This window comes from Macaca thibetana, chromosome 13 (genome assembly GCF_024542745.1).
Source record: "Macaca thibetana thibetana isolate TM-01 chromosome 13, ASM2454274v1, whole genome shotgun sequence".
NCBI classification, from domain to species: domain Eukaryota; kingdom Metazoa; phylum Chordata; class Mammalia; order Primates; family Cercopithecidae; genus Macaca; species Macaca thibetana.
In genome coordinates this window covers 32,953,270-32,975,510 of record NC_065590.1, presented here as the reverse complement: position 1 = coordinate 32,975,510, position 22,241 = coordinate 32,953,270, and the positions used below count along the sequence as shown (strand labels likewise).

Below are 22,241 nucleotides of genomic sequence, written 5' to 3'. Positions count from 1 at the left end.
GTTCCCCTTGCTGCGTGTAGCTGAGCGGGCAGGGGCGGGGGCCAGGTGGGTGTGTCAGAGACAGCATGCTGGCTGTCCAGGGGAGCCTTAGAGCTAGAATCTGGCTCAGGGTTAGGGTCATTTCCCCCAGCCTCAGCCGTTTGTCCTCATCTTGTTTAAATGCCAGTCCCCGGGTCTTGGGCCGGCCTTGGAACTATGTTAGTCTTCACACTCGGCTCATCCTGTCCCTGTGGCTCAGGGCCGGAGGGGTAGGAAAGAGGAAGCTGGAGATGCTGTCATGACCCGATGGTGGACCCCACTGTGGACTGTCAGACTCCTCGTCCCCTTCCATATGCCCTGGAGCTGCCAGTGCTTTTGTCTGCTGCTTGGAAGCCAGAGACAAACCTGAAGGCTGGCATGCTGAGATCCAACCTGAGGGAAGAGGCCAGGGCTCCGGGCAGCACTGTGGGCCAGTCTTGCCTCTGCCCTGCTTCTAAGCAGTTTCCTACCAGGCAGCCTAGATATCTCCACAGGGAGAACATCAGTGACTCAGACCCTAAGTCACCAAACAGAGTCCTTCTGACCTTGCCCTCCCAGTCCACAGGGAGATCTTTAAATAGCAGAGCATCTGCCTCTGCAGAACAAGTGCTGAGGAGGAGCAGCCAGGTTCCTCGGGTGCCTGCGAGCTCAGCCTCGTGCTGTGCTGGGCAGTGGGTATGGGTGGAAGACGAGGGCTCGGTCCTTGTGTTCAGCCTGTTTGTGCTCTAGAGACACATGAAAGAAAGTCGTGGAGACTGCAGTCATTGAGAGGCAGACTTGATGCTGTGGTTCAGAGGAGGAGGAATGCTCAGGCTAGGTTTCCCGAGGTGGGCGTGCCGGGGGCCATGAATACTGACTGGTCCGTTATTAGTCAGGCTGAGGAGAGGGAGGAAGCATTCCCAGTGAGGAGAATTGTGTGGGCAAAGGCAGAGGGGCTGGGTGGACAGACCCATGGCTGGCTGTGAGGGAGGTGGGTAAGATAACTATCCCTGTCAGTGTACGTCCATCCGTGCATGTTGTAGGAAATTCTGACATATGCTACAACATACATAGGACATATGTGCCTGTTTTTACCTGGTATACACTCTGTGCCTTTGTGTCTTTGTGTTTGGTGAAAATAAAAGGCGTCTGAACTTGAACTACCAAGTTTACTATTTTTAGCAATTTTTAGTTAGCATTGCAGAATTATGTACAACCAAAGAATCCGGAATCACTTCATGTATTCATAAGTATGAAGAAGCAGGCTGCCCCCACCGTCGTGAGAGGTGGTCATTGCGGTGAGAAGTCTGATGTGGCTCATCATGGTGGGGTGTAACCTCCCCAGAGAACCCATCAGAAAAAAGATGTCAGCCCTAGAGTGACAGCTGCCACTTTCTCCTGCTAATTCATGCAGTCATTGAGGAATTCCAAAGTCTTGGACATAAAAATGAAGATCTTGGAGCATAGGTAGAGTTGGAGACTTTTCCAGCTTCAAAATAGTTGGCCCCTTAAAGAATAGCTGGTCCTGTGGGTGGCATTAAAGAAGATGCATTTCTAGACCCCGGATACAGTGGTAAAGCAATAAGCCCTGCCCAGGGCTCATGTGGCCCCACTGAGGGCTGGGAAGAGCATGTTTGCCTAGAGAGCAGGGCCAGTTCCTGGGGCTAGGAGAGGAAGGCAGGAGGATGGAGGGGCAGGAACTTGGTCCTCAGTATGCCATTGCTCTGGGGTCTGTGGACGGATGCCCAGATCAGGGTGCGTGGGGTGCAGTGAACTGGAAGTTACATTCAAGTAGGGAACAGCTCGTGGGTGTCACCGAGCCCTGGTAGGTGAGTATAGAAGGTGCTGATAGTGTTTGCAGAGGGTGGGACTTCCCATGTCTGATGAATGAAGAGAAAAGGAGAGGAAATACCTTTTTTTTAATGGGAGGAGCAAATGGGTGGTCAATCACAGAACTATTGTAGTGGCAAGAAAATGGCAGTGCGGAGGGCTTTTTTTTTTTTTTTTTTTTTTCCTAGCCATCTCCTTTAGTGTGGTGGAGTTCTGGGGTTTTCTTTCGGCTACAGAGCTGCCAAATACCCTGTCTTTTGATAAGAGGGCTTGGTTTAGAGAGTTCCACCTCCTTTGGAAGTTGGAGAGGGGTTGGGTGCTCCTTCTTCCTGCCCTGTGGGGAAAGTGACCCACAGATCCTTAGAAGGATGGATTATTCTTGGTGGCAGTGTAGTGTCATGAGCCCAGAGCCAGTTCTGTGGCCACAGGTGAGTACAGGCATCCAGTGCCTCCTGTACATGTCCCCACCCTGCCTGCCTGGTCCCGTGTCCAGAGCCTGGCTTTTGTTTTCCAACCAGGATTTGTGCCTCTTTGAGCCTCTCCCTAGCCCCCAACCATACCTTCAGCTTAAAGCAGTGTGCCTCACATGTTCTACACTTGACTGGCCAGGATTCGGGGCCACAGTGAAGGCACATCATGGGTACCCAGCAAATGTGTGTTGATAGGATGACCTAGGAAGCAGTGGGTCAGCCCCGAGAGCCCTCTGGTCATCTGTGATTTTAAGGTGGCCTGTACAAAATGTGGAAGATTCCAGGCGTGCCCTGGTTGCACTCTGAAGGCTCAGAACAACAGAGGCATGCCAAAGGCAACACCTGGTACAGCAAGATGGGCTCTGGGAAAGAACTCCAGAGATGCTGCCTGTACTGGTGTGTAAAGGTCACGGAGGTCAGAAGGCAGGTATTTGTAGGCTCATTAGGGACACAGTGAAACAGACTTAGGAGGCCACAGGTGTTAGAACCAAGCACCGTGTTGGGAGCTGTGGGAGGACAGGTTTGGGGTTCTGCTGGGGGTTGTGTTACTCTTGGTCTGGTGCTCAGGGAATTCTGCCCAGAAGCTGGATGAGCTGTTGAGGAGTCTGTGGCTGAGTTGGAGCCGTCTCTGTTGCTCTACTCAGGTATGGATGTTTTTCTGCCTCTGTCAGCCTTTGACTTGGACATTTTTGTGTGTGTTACCCTGCCAGGCTTCTTCATAGGGGTGTGGGTAGGGAACTCCTCTGCGCTGTTTTCTTAGTTTTTTTAGTGGACCCACGGGCCTGTGAGGATGGGCCACAGATAGCTGTCTGTTTGTGTCCAATGACATTGCGTGTTTGCCATTTGGGAAGCCAGAATAGCATGGCCTCAGTCACAGCCATGACTGGTTGGGTGACTTGTGTGCTCTGAACCCTCTCCCATGAGTGTGATTGGCTGTGTTCCTCCTGGCCAGGAGCGGAAGTTGACCTTAGTGCCTCGCAAACCCTAGTCACAGAGACCACGGCCTTATCAGTGTCCACAAATGTGTGTCAATGCCCGTGATGTACTCAGCCTAATCTGCAGGAATCCAGGCAATCACACAGGGAGTTCTACACAGTATCTGATTTAATACTGTGTTCAGGTGTTACTGATACCCAAAATACACATTTCAAAAGAATGATATAATTGATGCTTTAGTGGGGAAGCACCATTCTTGCTGGGCCTCAGAGCAGGAATTCATGGCCAGAGATGTGTTTTGTTCAGCATGCAGAGTATCCTTTCAGAGTCTGAAGGAAATTCTGGCACATGCTACAGCATGGGTAGGACATTACATTAAGTGAAATAAGCCATAAAAGGATAATTACTATATGATTCCACTTACATGAGGTACCTAGAACAGTTAAACTCAGAGGCAGAAAGTAGGGTGGGCACAATGGCTCACGCCTGTAATCCCAGCACTTAGGGAGACCAAGCGGGCAGATCACCTGAGGTCAGGAGTTCAAGACCAACCTGGCCAGCATGGTGAGACCCTATCTCTACTAAAAATACAAAAAATTAGCCAGGCATGGTGGTGCACGCCTGTAGTCCCAGCTACTCTGGAGACGGTGGGGAGAATCGCTTGAGCCCAGGAGGCAGAGGTTTCAGTGAGCTGAGATGGCACCACTGCACTCCAGCCTGGGCCACAGAGTGAGACTCAGTCTCAAAAAAAAAAAAAAAAAAAAAAAAGAGAAACAGAGGCAGAAAATAGAACAGTGGTTTCAGGAGAGGAGAATGGAGAGTTCCTTAATGAGCAGAGTTTGTTTTGCAAGATGAAAAAATTTTAGAGATGGGTGGTTGTGATGGTTGCACAGCAATATGAATGTACCTAATGCCACTAAACTGTGTACTTTGAAATGATACAATGATAAATTGTATATTTTACCGCAGTTTAAAAAAAATGGAGCACTCACGTTTTTGGAGAGGGATTTTATGTAAAATCTGGATTTCCATTTTTTTCTTGCAAAATTGGAAGAATTAGCTTCACTGGGCTGGAATTCCCCCGCGTGGTAGTCGATGGCAATAAGGCCTGGCTTCCCCCTGTTCGTGGGCAGATGCTTTTCACTTTGCCGCTGTCCGCACCACCCACTAGTCCTGCATCCGGCCCACCTTCTTCATTTGTATTACCTGCCTGGCTACCCCTTGTATTACCTGTCATGTCTCCCAGCACGGACCCACTCGTGACCAGGTCTGTCTGCAACCCAGCATCTCCTGACCTCCAGACCCACTCGGTGGGGGGGGTATCCTTAGAGATCACTCAGGTGCTCTAAGGCAGTGGTCCCCAACCTTTTTGGCACTGGGGACTGGTTTCGTGGAAGACCATTCAGGCATTAGATTCTCTTAAGGAGTGCACAACCTAGGTCTCTCACATTCGCAGTTCGCAACAGGGTTCATGCTCCTATAAGAATCTAATGCTGCTGCTGCTCTGACAGGAGGTGGAGCTCAAGTAACGGATGCTCGCCTGCTGCTCACCTCCTGCTGTGCTTGCCTGCTGCTCACCTCCTGCTCACCTCCTCCTGTGCAGCCCAGTTAGTAACAGGCCACAGACCCAGTCAGTACAGGTCTGCACCCCGGGGGTCAGAGACTCCTGCTCTGAAGTACCTCAACCTCAGGGTGCTCCCAGTTAACTCGCCAGTAAACCACACCCATGCCCACACAGTCTCCTGAGCCACAAGGTGTGGAAGTCACTCAGGGTTTTTCCTCGTCCCTCAGCCTCAGGAATCCATTCTTTCTCCTGTTTCCTTACCCCCCACCGTAGTTAGGACTTTATTCATTTTGCTTGCATTATGTCAGTGGTGTTCCAGCTGGTCTCCCAATCTTGCCCTTCTCCCGATTTTCTGCCCCGTCCCCTTTCTAAAGCATGAAACTCTTTATGTAAGACCCCTGCTCACCATCCTGCGTGGAGCCCCAGCCTCAAGGCCTTGCCCCTGAGCCTGACACTCGGAGCCCTTCCCAGTCTACCCTCATCCTTCCCCTGCCCAGAGGCCCCCGCATCTTCTCTGGCCACGGAATTATCTGGCATTCTCTGGCAATTTTCAGCCACCTCCTTCCCCAGCTCCCAGGCCCCTTGGCCCTGACATCTTTTTATAAACCAGGACAGTGTTTGGGAGTGAATGAGAACCCAGACCTCAGACCTGGATCCTGAGCAGCAGAGCAGTAGATGCCCAGGACTCTCGCTTAAAAAAAAAAAAAAAAAAAGGTAGCTTTATTGAGATATAATGCTCATACCATACAGTTCACACATTTGAAGCATACAATTCAATGGTTTTTGGTGTAGTACATTTTTAAATTGTGGTAACAGTGTATAAACAGGCTGGGTGCAGTGGCTCATGTCTGTAATCCCAGCACTTTGGAAGGCTGAGGCAGGAGGATCACATGAGCCCTAGCAGTTCAAGACCAGCCTGGGCAACATAGTGAGACCCCCTGTCTCTTAAAAATTTTTAAAAAGTTAGCTGGGCATGGTGGCATGTGTCTGTATCCTAAGTACTCAACAAGGCTGAAGTGGGAGGATTGCTTAAGCCCAGGAGTTCGAAGCTGCAGTGAGCTATGATCATGCCACTGCAATCCAGCCTGGGCAACAGAGTAAGACCCTGACTCTTTAAAAAAAAAAAAAAAATGTGTGTGTAGAAATAAAATCTAACATGTTAACCATTTTTCAGTGTACAGGTTGGTGGCATTAAGTACATTCACGTTGTTGTACAAGCATCAACATAGTCTATTTCCAGAACTTTTTCAACATCCCATACTGAAACTCTGCACCCGTTAACAATAGTTCCCCATTCTCCCTTCTCCCAGGCTCTGGTAAACTCTAATCTACTTTCTGTCTCTCTGAATGGAACTGTTGTGGGTGCCTCGTATCAGTGGAATCATACACTATGTGTCCTTTTGTGTCTGGCTTATTTCATTTAGCATGTTTTTGGGGTTCATCCATGTTGTAACATGGATCAGAATTTTGTTTCTCTTAATAATTTTGTTCTTATTAAGGCTGAGTAATACTTGGTTGTCTGTCTATACCATGTCGTACTTACCTGTTCATAAAGCGATGGACGCTGGGGGTGCTTCCACCTTTTGGCTGTTGTGAATAGTGCTGCAGTGAACGTGGGTATTCAGGGATCTGCCTGAGTCCGGCTCTCGGTCCCTTGAGTGTATTCCTAGGCATGGAATTGCTGGATCATGTGGTGATCCTATGTTTAGCTTTTGGAGGCATTGCCAGACTGTTTTCCACAGTGCCAAGCCCCTTGCATGTTAACTAAAAACACACAGGTATGCGGCATTTTCTCTGCAAATGTTTTAGGATAACATAAAAATCTGACTGTATTTTGGCTTACGGTTTTTATCTGTGTACTTTTACTCCTAAGCCTATGTAAGTCATCAGCACCTTAGATTTTGTGGTAATTATCTTTTATGTCACTCTAAATAAATAACTTTTATGTTTTTGTTCCCTAACAAAACATTTGTTCCCCAGTAATGTTCCCTGTTTGTTCCCTAATAATGGTCTCTTAGCTTGTGAGATTGCTGTCATCAGGGCATGACGTCCCTAGAACCCTGCCCTTAAGACCTGCGCCCTGGGTCTGTGTGACAGAGGGAGGGGTGGCACCATGCAGAGGCGCACCGGTACCTGGCTCCTGCCCCTCACAACCTGCATCCCTGCAGGTGATCCGCAGGCACACGCTGGAGGAGAAGCTGCTCTGCCTGGTGCGGCACCGGGCAGGCCACCACTGCCAGAACGCTGTGATCGTCATCCTCATCCTGGCCTGGGAGGGCATTCCCCGTAGCCTCGGAGACACCCTCTACCAGGAGCTCACTGACACCCTCCGGAAGTATGGGAACCCCACCAGCCGGAGATGCGGCCTCAACGATGAGTACGTAGCAGGGGGTTGCAGGGCCAGGGCCCACCTATAGGGTCCTGGGCAGCAAATACAGGAGACTGCGGGCAACCCGGGGGAAGGCTCCTAGGGGCCCTCTCTGCAGCACTGTTTGTCTTGCACAGTTAGGACTGTGGTTGAGGAAGGCATATCCACAGATCTTGCTTGAGCTGGGTTCTAGCTCTGGCTCTGGAGGGTCTGCTAATTTGACTTCACTGTTAAACCCCAGGTTGATATACTGGCACTAATGATGTTAGCGAGTGTGAAGTACATGTGCCCCACAAATAGAAGGTATCAAAGATATTTACAAAACCTGCCCTTGGCCAGGGGTGATGACCCATGCCTATAATCCCAGCACTTTGGGAGGCCGAGGTGGGTGGATCACAAGGTCAGGAGTTTGAGACCAGGCTGGCCAATATGGTGAAACCCCATCTCTACTAAAAATAAAAAAATTAGTCGGGCGTGGTGGCACACGCCTGTAGTCCCAGCTACTCAGGAGGCTGAGACAGAAGAATCTCTTGAACTCGGGGGACAGAGGTTGCAGCGAGCCAAGATTGCACCACTGCCCTCCAGCCTGGGCAACAGTGAGACTCTGTCTCAAAAAAAAAAAAAAAAAAAAAAAAAAAACCCTGCCCTTACTAGAGTTTTTCCCATTTTTAAAAATGAAGATATATTTATTTACAATACGATTCATCCTCTTAGGTATATAGTTTTGACAAATGTTTACAGTCACATAGCTACCACTACCACAATCAAGATATACAACAGGGCCGGGCATGGTGGCTCATGCCTGTAGTCCCAGCACTTTGGGAGGCCAAGGCGGGTAGATCGCCTGAGGCCAGGAATTCGAGACCAACCTGGCCATCGTGGCAAAACCCCGTCTTTACTAAATATACAAAAATTAGCCAGGCATGGTGACACATACCTGTAATCCCAGCTACTCAGGGGGCTGAGGCATGAGAATCACTTTCACCCGGGAGGCGGAGGTTGCAGTGAGCCAAGATCGTGCCATTGCACTCCAGCCTGAGCAACAGAACAGGATTCTGTCTCAAAAAAAAAAAAAGATACAGAACAGTTCCATCTTTCCAAGTGCCCTGTGCCCTTTATAAGCAAGCGCTCCCCTAGCCCTGGGCAGCCACCAGTCTTGTTTCCTGTTCTGTAGGTTTGCCTCTGTGAGAATGTCACATAAATGGGATCATACAGGGTGTAGCTTTCTGAGTCTGGCTTCTTCCATTGAACATAGTGTTTTCAGTGTTCATCTGTGTTGACGTGTGTGTCAGTAGCTCGTCCCTTTTTATCACTGAGTCGTAATCCACTGTGTGGGTCTATCACAGTTTGCTTATCCATTCCCCAATTTGGGGCACTTGAGTTGTTTCCAGATTGTATTAAGCATTAATTTTCATCTCAGTATACTTTGTTGAAAGGCCTGTTAGCATCTGGGCTATAGGAAATAGGCACGTTCAAACCCTGGGGCTCACATCATCTCCCTGTTCATGTGGTCTGTGTTGGAGCTGGTTAAGATATTAGAGTTAAGGGAAAGTATAAACCTTAATAGGTTTTTACCAGATTCTTCCCCCTTACTTCAGTAAATCCATGTGCTGCTCCCAGCAACAGACTCAATGTTAAACCTACAGGCTCTCAGTGGTGGGGGCAGAAGAGGCTGCTTAGATCTGGCTTTCTACTCAAGGAAACTTGAGAAAAGGGTTGGGGGCAGGGAAGGATGGGTCTCAGTCACTGGGAGGCTGGTGGGTGCCAGGGCTCAGCAGGGCCACCTCTTGAGGGAGGAGGAATACTCCAGAACGAAGCGATACTGCATCTGTATCCCTGACCTGTGCTGTGTGTTGCAGCCGGACCTGCGCTTGCCAAGGCAAAGACCCCAACACCTGTGGTGCCTCCTTCTCCTTTGGTTGTTCCTGGAGCATGTACTTCAACGGCTGCAAATATGCTCGGAGCAAGACACCTCGCAAGTTCCGCCTCGCAGGGGACAATCCCAAAGAGGTGAGCAGAGCTGGGCGGGGACCCTGCCTCCCACCCTTTCTCACCTGGCGCCCTTCATAGTCCAACGGGAGGTAAGACTGGCACGCCATGACTCAGATGTGCAGGAAGTGGAACTTGTTTTCGTTTTTTTAAAAGCTCACCTTATCTTGCTGTGAAATAAGGGGTGTGTGGAGGGCACCAAGTGTGAAAAATTAGACTTAGCAGTTACGGGTGCCCCCAGGCTCTTCCAATTTAAACCATCTCTTTTAGGTAAATATTCCAGATATCAAAGATACATATTCAAATTCCTTGTCAGAATTTGGCCCTCTCAGAAGTCATTTCTCCCCACCATCTTCCCAGGACACGTTTCTGGGTGTGAGGTTTAGCGGGAAACGTCATCACCAGCATGTGGGCCACCCTCTGGGTCTTTGCTGTACTTCCCGAGGCATCTACCACCCTGCCTGGCTGCCAGACAGACGTCTCTGGGCAGTTGTCCGGGCCCTTGCAGTCTCCATGCTGGGGGCCTGGCCTGGTCCCTAGGCTGTGGACTAGTGTCCGCATGGTACGACCGCTAGGCACAGCACCTCCTCTCTGCAGGCTCTTTACCCAGACCCCTGCCCTGCAGGGCCTCCCCCAGCCCCAAGACAACAGGGAAAGGCACCCTCAGGCTGTGGGAGCCGGAGCATCTACTCAGGCCGCCTCCCCACTGTTGTTCGTCCTCTGATGCCTGCACGGCAAAGGCCCTCCCGAGCAATGGTCTCCACTCAGCTCCAAATGCAAGGAAGGCACAAGCCTGTCCAGGCTGTCTGCCATTTCACCTCCCTCCTGCCTGGGCTCCTGAGCGCGTGGAGTGCTGGCTTCCTTTGCTAGAATACAGACAAATATCCAAATATCTGGACTCAAGTTGCAACCTTCCAAATCTCTCCAAGCTCCTAGTACCAGAAGGACTTCCCACTTCCCATGGCACAGGGTCACCCTCTGTACACTAAAGCGCATGTCACCTTCTGTGCTCTCGCTGCCAAGCTTGGGTCCTCATAAGAAAAAAGAAGCATTTTCAAATTCAGAGCTCTTTATTTACCCCAGACCTGGCTTTTAGACTTCAAAATAGTCTAATAGGCCTTCAGATAGTTTTGTTATTAGATTTTTATTTATGATAAGATTCACCCTCCCCCACAAGCAGCAGATGTGGTTGCTTCAATGAATGGAGCCCTGGGGCCACCAGGACCTAAGAACTACCAGGAATGGAAAGACATTGGCTTAATTTCTTTCAAATTCTTTCCCTATTCTACCAACCGCCACTTCCTGTGCTCTTACGACGTGCTAAGCTCCTCACAGGTTTCTCAGATGATTTCATGATCCCCCCACCCCAGTGATCTAGGCACTGTTACCTCTCACTTTACAAATGAGGCAGATAGCTTCCTCAAGGCCATGTGGCTAGTTCATGATGAAGGCAGGATTGAAACCCAGGCCTGTGTGTCCCTAGAGCTCACTAGCCTCACTGGCCCAGGCTGGCCTGATCAAGAGTGGCTGGCAGCCCTGGCCACCCCACTGGATGTATAGCTGAGCTGTAGGTCTCCACCTTCCATTTCTCATTCTGTGTGCTTGGTTCTTTTTCTCTTTCCTCTCTTCCTGCTTGCTTCTTCATAAACCCTATGTGCCTGTGCTCATGGTGTCCTAGGAGCTCTTCAAGCTCTGCTTGTTTTCGGAGGGCCAGACAGGCTGTGGATACCTGGAACTCTCTGCCACATGTCACCAGGGGCTGTGGCTTCACGTAGAGCAGTGCTGTCCCGCAGTGCTTTCTGTGATGGTGGAAACATTTTCTGCTGTCCATACAGGAGCCACGTGTAGCTGCTGAGTATTTAAAATGGGACTAGTGTAACTGAGGGACTGAATTTCTTTAATTTTTATTAGAATTCAAGCCGGGCATGGTGGCTCACACCTGTAATCCTAGCACTTTCGGAGGCCAAGGCGGGTAGATCACCTGAGGTCAGGAGTTTGAGACCAGCCTGGCCAACGTGGCAAAACCCCGTCTCTACTAAAAATATAAAAGAAATTAGCTGGGTATTGTTGTGGGCACCTGTAATCCCAGCTACTTGGGAGGCTAAGGCAGGAGAATTGCTTGAACCCAGGAGATGGAGGTTGCAGTGAGCCAAGATCGTGCCACTGCACTCCAGCCTGGGTGACACGGTAAGGTTCTGTCTCAAAGAAAAAAAAAATTAGTATTCATCTGTATTTCTGTAGCTACATGTGGTTTGTGAATAACACAATATAGTACGAGTCTAGCAGCTGGAGCTTTGAAGTCTGTATCCCTGGCTCCTGACAGGCTCTGGGCTGGGCTGGCCTGCACTGGCTATGGACTTTCTAGCATGGATCCTGCCTGCCTCTCTCTTCCTGTCTGTAGCCTGGGAGGAAGGATCCACAGTTGTTGCTCTTGGCTTTTTCATTCCCACTATGCTTCACCTCTGACTTAGGGTGTTCAGCACGCGAAAGCAAGAAACTGGTGTTCTGGGCTGAACTGGGCGGGATCCTGAAGGAGCAGTAGTTTAGCCGTCAGGATGACTAGACCTTCAGGCCGTGGCTTCCACAGCTTTTCCTGGGAGCCTCAGTATCCCCAGCTGTGAAGTGGACACAGCACCACACCTTCCTGAAGGAAAGACCGGAAAGACACCGGATGACACCTCCCTCCCAGCCTCGCCCACGATGCTTCAGGAATGCCAGTCCACTTCCGGGGTGCAGGGTCTACCAGGCGGGGCTGCTCTGGATGTGTGACTGCTCCTTTCTCTGCAGGAAGAAGTGCTCCGGAAGAGTTTCCAGGACCTGGCCACCGAAGTCGCTCCCCTGTACAAGCGACTGGCCCCTCAGGCCTATCAGAACCAGGTAAGGGCCCCGGGCCTTTTGTTGCCCACATGTCACCGTCCACATCTCTGCTCAGGCTCTGAAGTTGGGAAGTAGGAGAGTGGGCTCTCTTGCTCTCTTATGGGAAGAGCCCAGTCCAGAAGTAAAGCAATATGATGTAGTTCTTTGATAAAAACCCCTTTTTTATACCAGGCTACCTGCATCCCACACTGTCCCTCTTCTATCCTGGTCTTCCCCCTTCCCCTGGTAACCCATCCACCTCCTCTGGTCTGGTATCCACTGGTGAGGCCCGAGTTTCTTTCCCCTGTCACCCCTGTTGTATCTCCTAGATAAGGCAAGGGGACTTGGGATAACAAAGAAGGAAGTAATTCCTACAAGAGCCTGAAAGTAACTTTTTTGCAGCTGGGGCCTCTCAGCCAGAAAACCTCCCTCCTGCAGTCAAAGGGCAAGGTGACTATCATCCTTAACATCCCGCCTTCTGGCCGGGCGCGGTGGCTCAAGCCTGTAATCCCAGCACTTTGGGAGGCCGAGACGGGCGGATCACGAGGTCAGGAGATCGAGACCATCCTGGCTAACACGGTGAAACCCCGTCTCTACTAAAAAGTACAAAAAACTAGCTGGGCGAGGCGGCGGGCGCCTGTAGTCCCAGCTACTCGGGAGGCTGAGGCAGGAGAATGGCGTAAACCTGGGTGGCGGAGCTTGCAGTGAGCTGAGATCCAGCCAGTGCACTGCAGCCTGGGCGACAGAGCGAGACTCGGTCTCAAAAAAAAAAAAATCCCTCCTTCCAAGACCCGGCCTCCCCAGGTGCAGAATTAGGGCCACTCACCTCAGGTCATGTGAGCACCTCTCCTTGGCCATCTACATAGGTGACCAACGAGGAAATAGCGATTGACTGCCGTCTGGGGCTGAAGGAAGGACGGCCCTTCGCAGGAGTCACGGCCTGCATGGACTTCTGTGCCCACGCCCACAAGGACCAGCATAACCTCTACAATGGGTGCACCGTGGTAAGGAAACCTGTGCCCTGTCATAGCGCCACCTGTGGGGCAACTGTGGGAGGGAGCCCACCGTGGTCTGTTCAGAAAGGTGGGCTGAGGGTAGGGAGGGACCTGGAGACAGGACCCTTAGAACTCCGAAAGGTTCCCTGCAAGATGGCCTGCCCTCGCCCGCCTCCCAGAGAAAACCATCACCAGAAAACCCTTGAACAGACAAGGCTAGCTTTGTGTCTGTGTCTTAGGGGGATGCTGCAGGATGTAGCCCCTCAAGCACCTAGAGTGCCCAGTTATCTAAAGCGTGGGCCCCGGTCTCTGTGGACACTTGGATTTAAATGCAAACAAACCCTTGATTCATTCTTTGGACAAATGTGTATTGAGTACCAGCTGTGCCCAGGCACTGCCCTACATGCTGCGGGATGAAACGGACAAAGTTCCTGCCCAAGTATGTGTGGGAATGTACTGTAGCAATGAAGGCCAAGAGGGAAAAATGAAGTAGGGTGAGGGATAAAGCAACAGGAGATGCTATCTTAGATGAGAGGCTGCTCTGAGAAGGGGACATTTGAGTTGAGATGTGAACGGCGCAAGAGAGTGAGGGAGCCACTTTCTGGGGATAGAGTGCTCCAAGCAGAGGGACCAGCATGCGTGCAGGCTCCGAGCGGGGAGCAGACTGGGTGTATGTTCAGGGAACATCAGGACGGGAGTAACTTACTGCAAGGGGCAGGGAGAGTGGGATTGGAGAGGCCGGCAGGGACCAGCTCACAGGGAACCTTGAGGGCCAGGGCAGGGTTGCAGGGTTGTGATGGAAGCTGTTGAGGGCGTCTCAGCTGGGCAGCAGTAAGATTGCATTGTAAAGTTAGATACACTCCTGCTGCTGCAGTTAGAGAATGAAGTGTGTGATGGTGGGGGCAGAATGAGGTGAACAGGAGGAAATAAGAGGAAGGAGGCAAAGGAGGAGGCTGGGGCCGCCATCCAGTCCGGAGGGGACACAGCGTGGGCAGGAGTCGGGGGAGGTGTTAATGGGACAGATTTTGGATGATGTGGAAGGGACTGCCAAGAGGATTTGCAGACGGGCTGGATTGTTACGTGAGCAGGACTTGAGGAGCACTCCAAGGCTTTTTGCTTGAGCATCTGGGTGAGTGTTGGTAACATGGACCGAGATGTAGAGTAACAGGGGAAGGCTGAATTTAGGAGTAAGAAAACAAGAGTCCTGTTTCAAGATGCCTGCTAGATGTGCAGGTGGAGATGTGGAGTAGGCAGGGGGCAAGGAGGGTCTGGAGAGCACATGGTTTATAGTTAGAGCTGTGAGGCTGACGCCATCACCAGGGGAGTGCGTGCAGATGGAGAAGAGAGGAGGTTTGGACTTGGGTAGGGGCTTCCTTGAAGGGATGATGCTGGCTGTCTGCTCTGCCTTTTAGTCAGGTTCTGGGCAGACAGGGCTTCCAGGGGCTGAGGATGAGGTAAAGGCACCAGCACATTCCCCTGGAAAGAGGGCTCCCAGATTCCGGGTGTAGCTCATTCCCCCTGGGGATGGATGGACCCACCTTGGGATTTCATTTCTCCGCTTGCTTTCTATCCCTGCATCCAAGACTGAGAAGCAAGAAGGGACAGCTCCTGCTGGCACGCTGTTGTGAGGATTTCTAGGTGAAACACACACAGAAAGGGCATGCCCACAGTGTTAGAGAGGTGAAGGAGCTGGGGGGCCCTGGAAAGTGGGCGAGAGCAAGAGCACTATGAGGTGATCTGGATCCCAGAGCTTCTAGAGTTTGGGGTGGAGAAAAGGAGTATTTTCTTCCAAAATGAAAAGTGTTGTTTTTTCCTAAACAATTCTTTTTAAAATTTAAAGAATGTTAAAAAGGTTGCCTGAAATCTCAGAGATAACCAGTTAACAGTTTGATGACCATCCGTTCAGACACCCTAATGTGTAAGTGTGCATGTATGACTTTATGAAATTTTACCCAAACTGGGTCACATTATATATACATGCTGGTCTGTGACCTGCTTTTCTTAAGCTTTCTGTGTCAACGGACTTCATTTTCTGAGGCTGTATGTATGGCTCTGCCATCATTTATTTAACCAGTCCCCTATCAATGGACAGTAAGTGCTTTCAGACATTTCCCTTCTGTAAACCACAGGGAGAGGCCATTCTTCTCACATATTTGTGCAGTGGCGCAGTAACCTCCTTGAGATTGCATTGATGTTTACTTTTACAGGCTTGGGGCACTAATTCTCCTGCTTACTTGGCAACACTGGATTTTGTTAGTCTCTTTCATCCTTGCCTGCTGCCTGAGTGGGAAACATACGATCTTATTTTAATTTGTGTTTATTTTATTACTAGAGAGGTTGAACATTCTTTTCCTATTTCTTCTTACACATTTGAATTTCATCTTTGTGACTATCCTATTTGTGTACTTTACTTATTTTTTTAATCAGGCTACCCTTACCTTTTGATATTTTTAAAGTATCTCTTGTAGGAAATACGGCTTCTGCCACATCTCATCCTTTGGATTTTTCCTTTGGTCTGTTGTTTATAGCATTAGTCTGACAAACTGGTAGGAAGCAGGTCTGGCCAATCCAACAGAAAGTACACAGGAGGCTGGTCAGAGCAGAGGAAGTCGAAGACCCACACTAGTCTGGGAAGAAACAAGCTGGGTAGGGCATGACACCAAACTCACTTAGAATGCCTCTAAGTTAAAGGGTTAATAAAGTTAGTGCCATAAAAATATAAGGTTTCTGTTCAGTGTAATAAAGTACCATAATAACAATTGCAAGGCCAATACAAACTGGATACCTTGAGTTATCCTTGAGTTAAGATAAGCAGGTCAGGCCGGGTCCAGTGGCTCACACCTGTAATCCCAGCACTTTGGGAGGCCGAGGTGGGTGGATCACCTGAGGTCAGGAGTTTGTGACCAGCCTGGTCAACATAGTGAAACCCCATCTCTACTAAAAATACAAAAAATTAGCTGGGCATGGTGGCAGGCTCCTGTAATCCCAGCTACTTGGGAGGCTGAGACAGGAGAATCACTTGAACCCGGGAGGCAGATGTTGCAGTGAGCCGAAATCATGCCATTGCACTCCAGCCTGTGCAACAAGAGCAAAACTCTGTCTCAAAAAAACAAAGAAAGAAAGAAAAGCAGGTCAGACTGGGCACGGTGGCTCACACCTGTAATGCCAGCACTTTGGGAGGCTGAGGTGGGAGGCTCACTTGAGCCCAGGAGTTTGAGACCAGCCTGAGGAATATGGCAAAACCTATTCTCTACAAAAAATTCCAAAAATTTGCTGGGCGTGGTTGTGCATGCCTGTAGTCCCAGCTACTGGGGAGGCTGAGATGGGAGGATCACTTGAGCCCAGGAGGTTGAGACTGCAGTGAGCCGTGATCAAACCACTGCACTGCAGCCTGGGCAATAGAGTAAGACCTTATCTCAAAAAGAAAAAAGAATAAGAAGAAAAAAGCAGATCGCAGAATAGCATGTATATGTAATGTGATCCCATTTGTAGTTTTATATAGCCATACATGCACACATACACACATACATACATTCAGATGTCTGGGTGGTCATCTAAACACTAACAGTGGCTAATAATTCACAGAGCTCCAACTGCTACAATATTTGCAACAAGTGATAAAGAAATGATAACCTTAATATACAAAGATGACTTCATGATTTAAAAAATGACTAGTCATATATAGTAGTGGGCAAAAGTCATAAAACTCACAAAAGAAGGAAGACAGAGAATTGTGTTAAAATGGGCCAAGGATTTATTTTAATCAGATATGGTAAGACATGCGAACCTGGATAATTTTCAGGAAAGAAGTTTATACTTGGATCCTAGAAACAGGAGGCAGGTCATGCTCTGGGGCCACTCGGGGGAGCACCGGGCCAGTCAGGAGACGGAAGAGGAAGGGTGGGAGCATGGCCCAGAGTCTTTGGTGGGATTTTGCAGGAAAGAATGGGTGATGCAGGGTAGCTACACTGGGGAAGTTTAGGATTGGACAGTTTGAATACTTTGCAGGCTCTGAGCTATAGGGTGGTTCCTCATGGCCCTCTCTCTATAAGGCCAGGGAAATACTGGCTTGGTGTGTAAGTTTGATAAAGGAGATGGCTGGGGGTGTGCACTCTGGATTTGCTGGTTCATATAGCAAAGGCACACTTGCAGGGAGCCATTTGCTATCTCTGGGAGTTAAGTAGCCCTGGGAGGGGCAGCCTCTCTGGGATCAAGACCTCAAATGCCAGAGCATCAAGAATATAGAAAATAAGAAAATACAGTCAACACAAGAGTAGAGAGTAAACTTGAATAAAAAGGCAAATCTTCTGAGAAATGTACACCAACAATGAGATCGATTTTAACAGTGAGCAAAAAGTTTTTAAAGAAATTAGTGGAAAAAATATAGGAAAGTTGAAACACATTCTGCTGGTATGAGTGAAAAACCGAATCATTTTTGAGGGTAGTCTGGCAATATGTGGCAGTTCTACTTAACATTCATTCTAAGCAATTAAGAATCTTACAAAATTTAGCTAAAAGGGTATTTCAAAAGGTATTGTTTATGGTATAAAAAATCGGAAACAAGTTGAAATATTTGATAATGAGATTAACACATTGATACAGTAGAATAATATCACACAACTCTTTAATCATATTAGGGGAGAATATTTAATGCACAGGAACATATTTATGCTATGTTAAGAAAAAAATGAAGCTATTATATGACCATAGGCATAGTATCCCCTTTAATTACCAAAAAGTAATTGTGTACTTGTGTATGTCCACAATTAGATGACCGTGGTATTTAAAGTGATTACTTCTGGGTGGTGGGATGGGAGATTTTATTTCCTTTTTGCTTGCCTAAATTTTCTACAATCAGCACATAGAGTTTGTAATAAAAGGAAACTTTTTTTTTTTTTTTGAGACGGAGTTTTGCTCTTGTTGCCCAGGTTGGAGTGTAGTGGCGTGATCTCAGCTCACTGCAGCCTCCACCTCCCGGGTTCAAGCAATTCTCCTTTCTCAGCCTCCCGAGTAGCTGGGATTACAGGCGCCCGCCACCATGCCTGGCTAATTTTTGTATTTTTGGTAGAGACAGGGTTTCACCATATTGGTCAGGCTGGTTCAAACTCCTGACCTCAGGTGATCCACCCGCCTTGGCCTCCCAAAAGGAAATGTACTTTAAGAGCAAAAGGAGACTGAGTGTTTAGAACCAGGAAGATAATGGTGGACGGTCTGAGCTTCACTGGGCAACGTGGTGCTGTGGCGTCAGTGCTATGCCAGAGGGCAGAGCAAGCCTCCGGGTCCTGGCCAGGCATCTCATCTCCTCTCAGCCTTCTTAGGATCACAGGAGAATAATGTGCATTGAAAGTTGATGAGTGGACTGTAGATGCTGGTAATACTGTTGCCCCGTGAACCAAGATCAGTGTGCTTTCCAGAAACTCTCACAAGTAGTAGTGGCTGGTATTGGGATTGTGTGGGGAAAGACGAGGTCACGTGTTTTGGGTGCTCAGACCCCTCTCTCCCAGCACTTGGTCCTCTCTCCCCTACTGCTTGGGGCAGGTCTGCACCCTGACCAAGGAAGACAATCGCTGCGTGGGCAAGATTCCCGAGGATGAGCAGTTGCACGTTCTCCCCCTGTACAAGATGGCCAGCACGGATGAGTTTGGGAGCGAGGAGAACCAAAATGCAAAGGTTGGCAGCGGAGCCATCCAGGTGCTCACCGCCTTCCCCCGCGAGGTCCGACGCCTGCCCGAGCCTGCCAAGTCCTGCCGCCAGCGGCAGCTGGAAGCCAGAAAGGCAGCGGCCGAGAAGAAGAAGATTCAGAAGGAGAAGCTGAGCACTCCGGAGAAGATCAAGCAGGAGGCCCTGGAGCTGGCGGGCGTTACGTCGGACCCAGGTGTGTGGGGGGAGGGTGCCCGCTGGGAGTCGCATTGGTGCTGTCCTCATGGGGGCCCTGGCTCTTCCACGCACCCTTCTGCATCACACTGGAACTGGGGCTTCTGCTTATTTGTCAGTCAGAAAGGTATCTGCAGCAGCCACAGGACAGCCAGCCTGATAGGAGGCTGTGGGGACACAAGTACAGCAGGACTTGTTATCTGCATGGAACTGAGCTTGGTAGAGGGGGAGCACTGGGTTTCTCCTCTAGTTTGCATCCCTCGGAGAATCAGAGGCCCCCCTCTGTGCTCTAGTTTGCTCCCTTCTGAGATAGGTGAGTAGCAGACTTCAGGGCACGTGGGTGTGTCCCAGGGCGGCAGGGCTTATGGGCAGAGACAGTTGCTGGCAGGCATCTGAGTTCTCATTCTCCTCGCCCTGGTCCCTGCAGTGATCCTGACCGGGCTGGGCAGAGAGTGGGTGGTGGTGGTTTAGTGCAAATTCTAGAGTTCTCTAGGGTGAGGAGAGGAGTCAGGGGGATACTGTGGACCCTGCATGAGCTGCTTCTCACCAGGGATTGCCTCCTCCCACCCCCAGTAGGGCTGGGGCTGGGCCTGTGCTGAGCGAGGCCCAGGGAGCACGTCCTGGTCTGGGCTGGACATGCCTTAGCACCTCACCTGCCTGTCCCAAAAGAGGAAACATCCCTGGGAAAAAGGGAGGGTCCATCCCCAGTTCCCCACCAGGGCCTCTCCAGGGTGTGGTGGTGTCTGCCCCTCTGCCATCTTGCTTTCTGTTTCCCCAGGCCTGTCTCTGAAGGGTGGATTGTCCCAGCAAGGCCTGAAGCCCTCCCTCAAGGTGGAGCCGCAGAACCATTTCAGCTCCTTCAAGTACAGCAGCAACGCAGTGGTGGAGAGCTACTCGGTGCTGGGCAACTGCCGGCCCTCTGACCCTTACAGCATGAACAGCGTGTACTCCTACCACTCCTACTATGCACAGCCCAGCCTGACCTCCGTCAATGGCTTCCACTCCAAGTACGCTCTCCCGTCTTTTGGCTACTATGGCTTTCCATCCAGCAACCCCGTCTTCCCCTCTCAGTTCCTGGGTCCTGGTGCCTGGGGGCACAGTGGCAGCAGTGGCAGTTTTGAGAAGAAGCCAGACCTCCACGCTCTGCACAACAGCCTGAGCCCGGCCTACGGTGGTGCTGAGTTTGCCGAGCTGCCCAGCCAGGCTGTTCCCACAGACGCCCACCACCCCACTCCTCACCACCAGCAGCCTGCATACCCAGGCCCCAAGGAGTATCTACTTCCCAAGGCCCCCCCAATCCACTCAGTGTCCAGGGACCCCTCGCCCTTTGCCCAGAGCTCCAACTGCTACAACAGATCCATCAAGCAAGAGCCAGTAGACCCGCTGACCCAGGCCGAGCCTGTGCCCAGAGACGCTGGCAAGATGGGCAAGACACCTCTGCCTGAGGTGTCTCAGAATGGAGGACCCAGTCACCTTTGGGGACAGTACTCAGGAGGCCCAAGCATGTCCCCCAAGAGGACTAACAGTGTGGGTGGCAGCTGGGGTGTGTTCTCGTCTGGGGAGAGTCCTGCCCTCATCCCTGACAAGCTCAGTTCCTTTGGAGCCAGCTGCCTGGCCCCTTCCCACTTCACAGATGGCCAGTGGGGGCTGTTCCCCGGCGAGGGGCAGCAGGCGGCTTCCCACTCTGGAGGACGGCTGCGAGGCAAACCGTGGAGCCCCTGCAAGTTTGGGAACAGCACCTCCACCTTGACTGGGCCCGGCCTGACTGAGAAGCCGTGGGGGCTGGGGGCAGGGGATTTCAACTCGGCCCTAAAAGGTGGTCCTGGGTTCCAAGACAAGCTGTGGAACCCCATGAAAGGAGAGGAGGGCAGGATTCCAGCCGCAGGGGCCAGCCAGCTGGACAAGGCCTGGCAGTCCTTTGGTCTGCCCCTGGGATCCAGCGAGAAGCTGTTTGGGGCCCTGAAGTCGGAGGAGAAGCTGTGGGACCCCTTCAGCCTGGAGGAGGGGCCGGCCGAGGAGCCCCCCAGCAAGGGAGCAGTGAAGGAGGAGAAGGGTGGTGGTGGTGCGGAGGAGGAAGAGGAGGAGCTGTGGTCGGACAGTGAACACAACTTCCTGGACGAGAACATCGGCGGCGTGGCCGTGGCCCCAGCCCACGGCTCCATCCTCATCGAGTGTGCCCGGCGGGAGCTGCATGCCACTACGCCGCTTAAGAAGCCCAACCGCTGCCACCCCACCCGCATCTCGCTGGTCTTCTACCAGCACAAGAACCTCAACCAGCCCAACCACGGGCTGGCCCTCTGGGAAGCCAAGATGAAGCAGCTGGCGGAGAGGGCACGGGCACGGCAGGAGGAGGCCGCCCGGCTGGGTCTGGGCCAGCAGGAGGCCAAGCTCTACGGGAAGAAGCGCAAGTGGGGGGGCGCCATGGTTGCTGAGCCCCAGCAGAAGGAGAAGAAGGGGGTTGTCCCCACCCGGCAGGCACTGGCTGTGCCCACAGACTCGGCGGTCACCGTGTCCTCCTATGCCTACACGAAGGTCACTGGCCCCTACAGCCGCTGGATCTAGGTGCCAAGGAGCCAGCGTACCTCAGCGTCGGGCCCGGCCCGAGCTGTCTCTGTGGTGCTTTTGCCCTCATACCTGGGGGCGGGTTGGGGGTGCAGAAGTCTTTTTATCTCTATATACATATATAGATGCGCATATCATATATATGTATTTATGGTCCAAACCTCAGAACTGACCCGCCCCTCCCTTACCCCCACTTCCCCAGCACTTTGAAGAAGAAACTACGGCTGTCGGGTGATTTTTCCGTGATCTTAATATTTATATCTCCAAGTTGTTTCCCCCCCCCCTTGTTTGGGGGGCTTTTATTTTCTCTTTGTTTTTAAAACTCTATCCTTGTATATCACAATAATGGAAAGAAAGTTTATAGTGTCCTTTCACAAAGGAGTAGTTTTAAATTCCATTTAAAATGTGTATTTATTGGATTTTTTAAAAGCGACAATAGTAATGGTAAAGGATGGGCAGGAAAGGCCAGTAGTGCTCCCCCACCCAGTCTCGCTGGGTCCGGCGAGCCAAGCCCCTCGGGCACTGGCGAGGTCCTCAGCCATCTGCCCCTCGAGAGCCAATCGCGGACGGTAGCCACCCAGTTCATCCCTCCCGACACATACCCTTTCCCTTTGGGGAAGGGAGCCTCAGGACAGCCTCTGTCCTCTCTGATAGGATGGGAGAGTCTGCAGAAAACCATCTGGGGTCCTTTTTCCAGTCCCCAGCTTGGAGTCGAGGGGCAGATGCACCCCAGGCCAGCCCTGCGAGATGCTGGCATAGCTTTCCCCAGAAACCAGGTTGGAAGTAGATGGCTTCAAGCT

General features: G+C 50.9%; 1 protein-coding gene across 3 annotated transcripts in view; it reads left to right on the top strand.

The window, feature by feature from the left end:
* The window catches only part of TET3 (tet methylcytosine dioxygenase 3), a 119,963-nt gene extending 98,130 nt beyond the window's left edge, over positions 1-21,833 (top strand). For all 3 annotated transcript variants that reach the window (XM_050754367.1, XM_050754365.1, XM_050754368.1), the window contains 6 exons: positions 6,966-7,174; positions 9,025-9,175; positions 11,942-12,031; positions 12,877-13,014; positions 18,544-18,880; positions 19,658-21,833. In XM_050754367.1, coding sequence (XP_050610324.1) covers positions 6,966-7,174; positions 9,025-9,175; positions 11,942-12,031; positions 12,877-13,014; positions 18,544-18,880; positions 19,658-21,441 — 2,709 coding nt within the window. In that variant the 3' untranslated portion in view covers positions 21,442-21,833. The remainder of the gene's footprint in view (positions 1-6,965; positions 7,175-9,024; positions 9,176-11,941; positions 12,032-12,876; positions 13,015-18,543; positions 18,881-19,657) is intronic.
* The last annotated feature ends 408 nt before the right edge of the window (positions 21,834-22,241 follow it).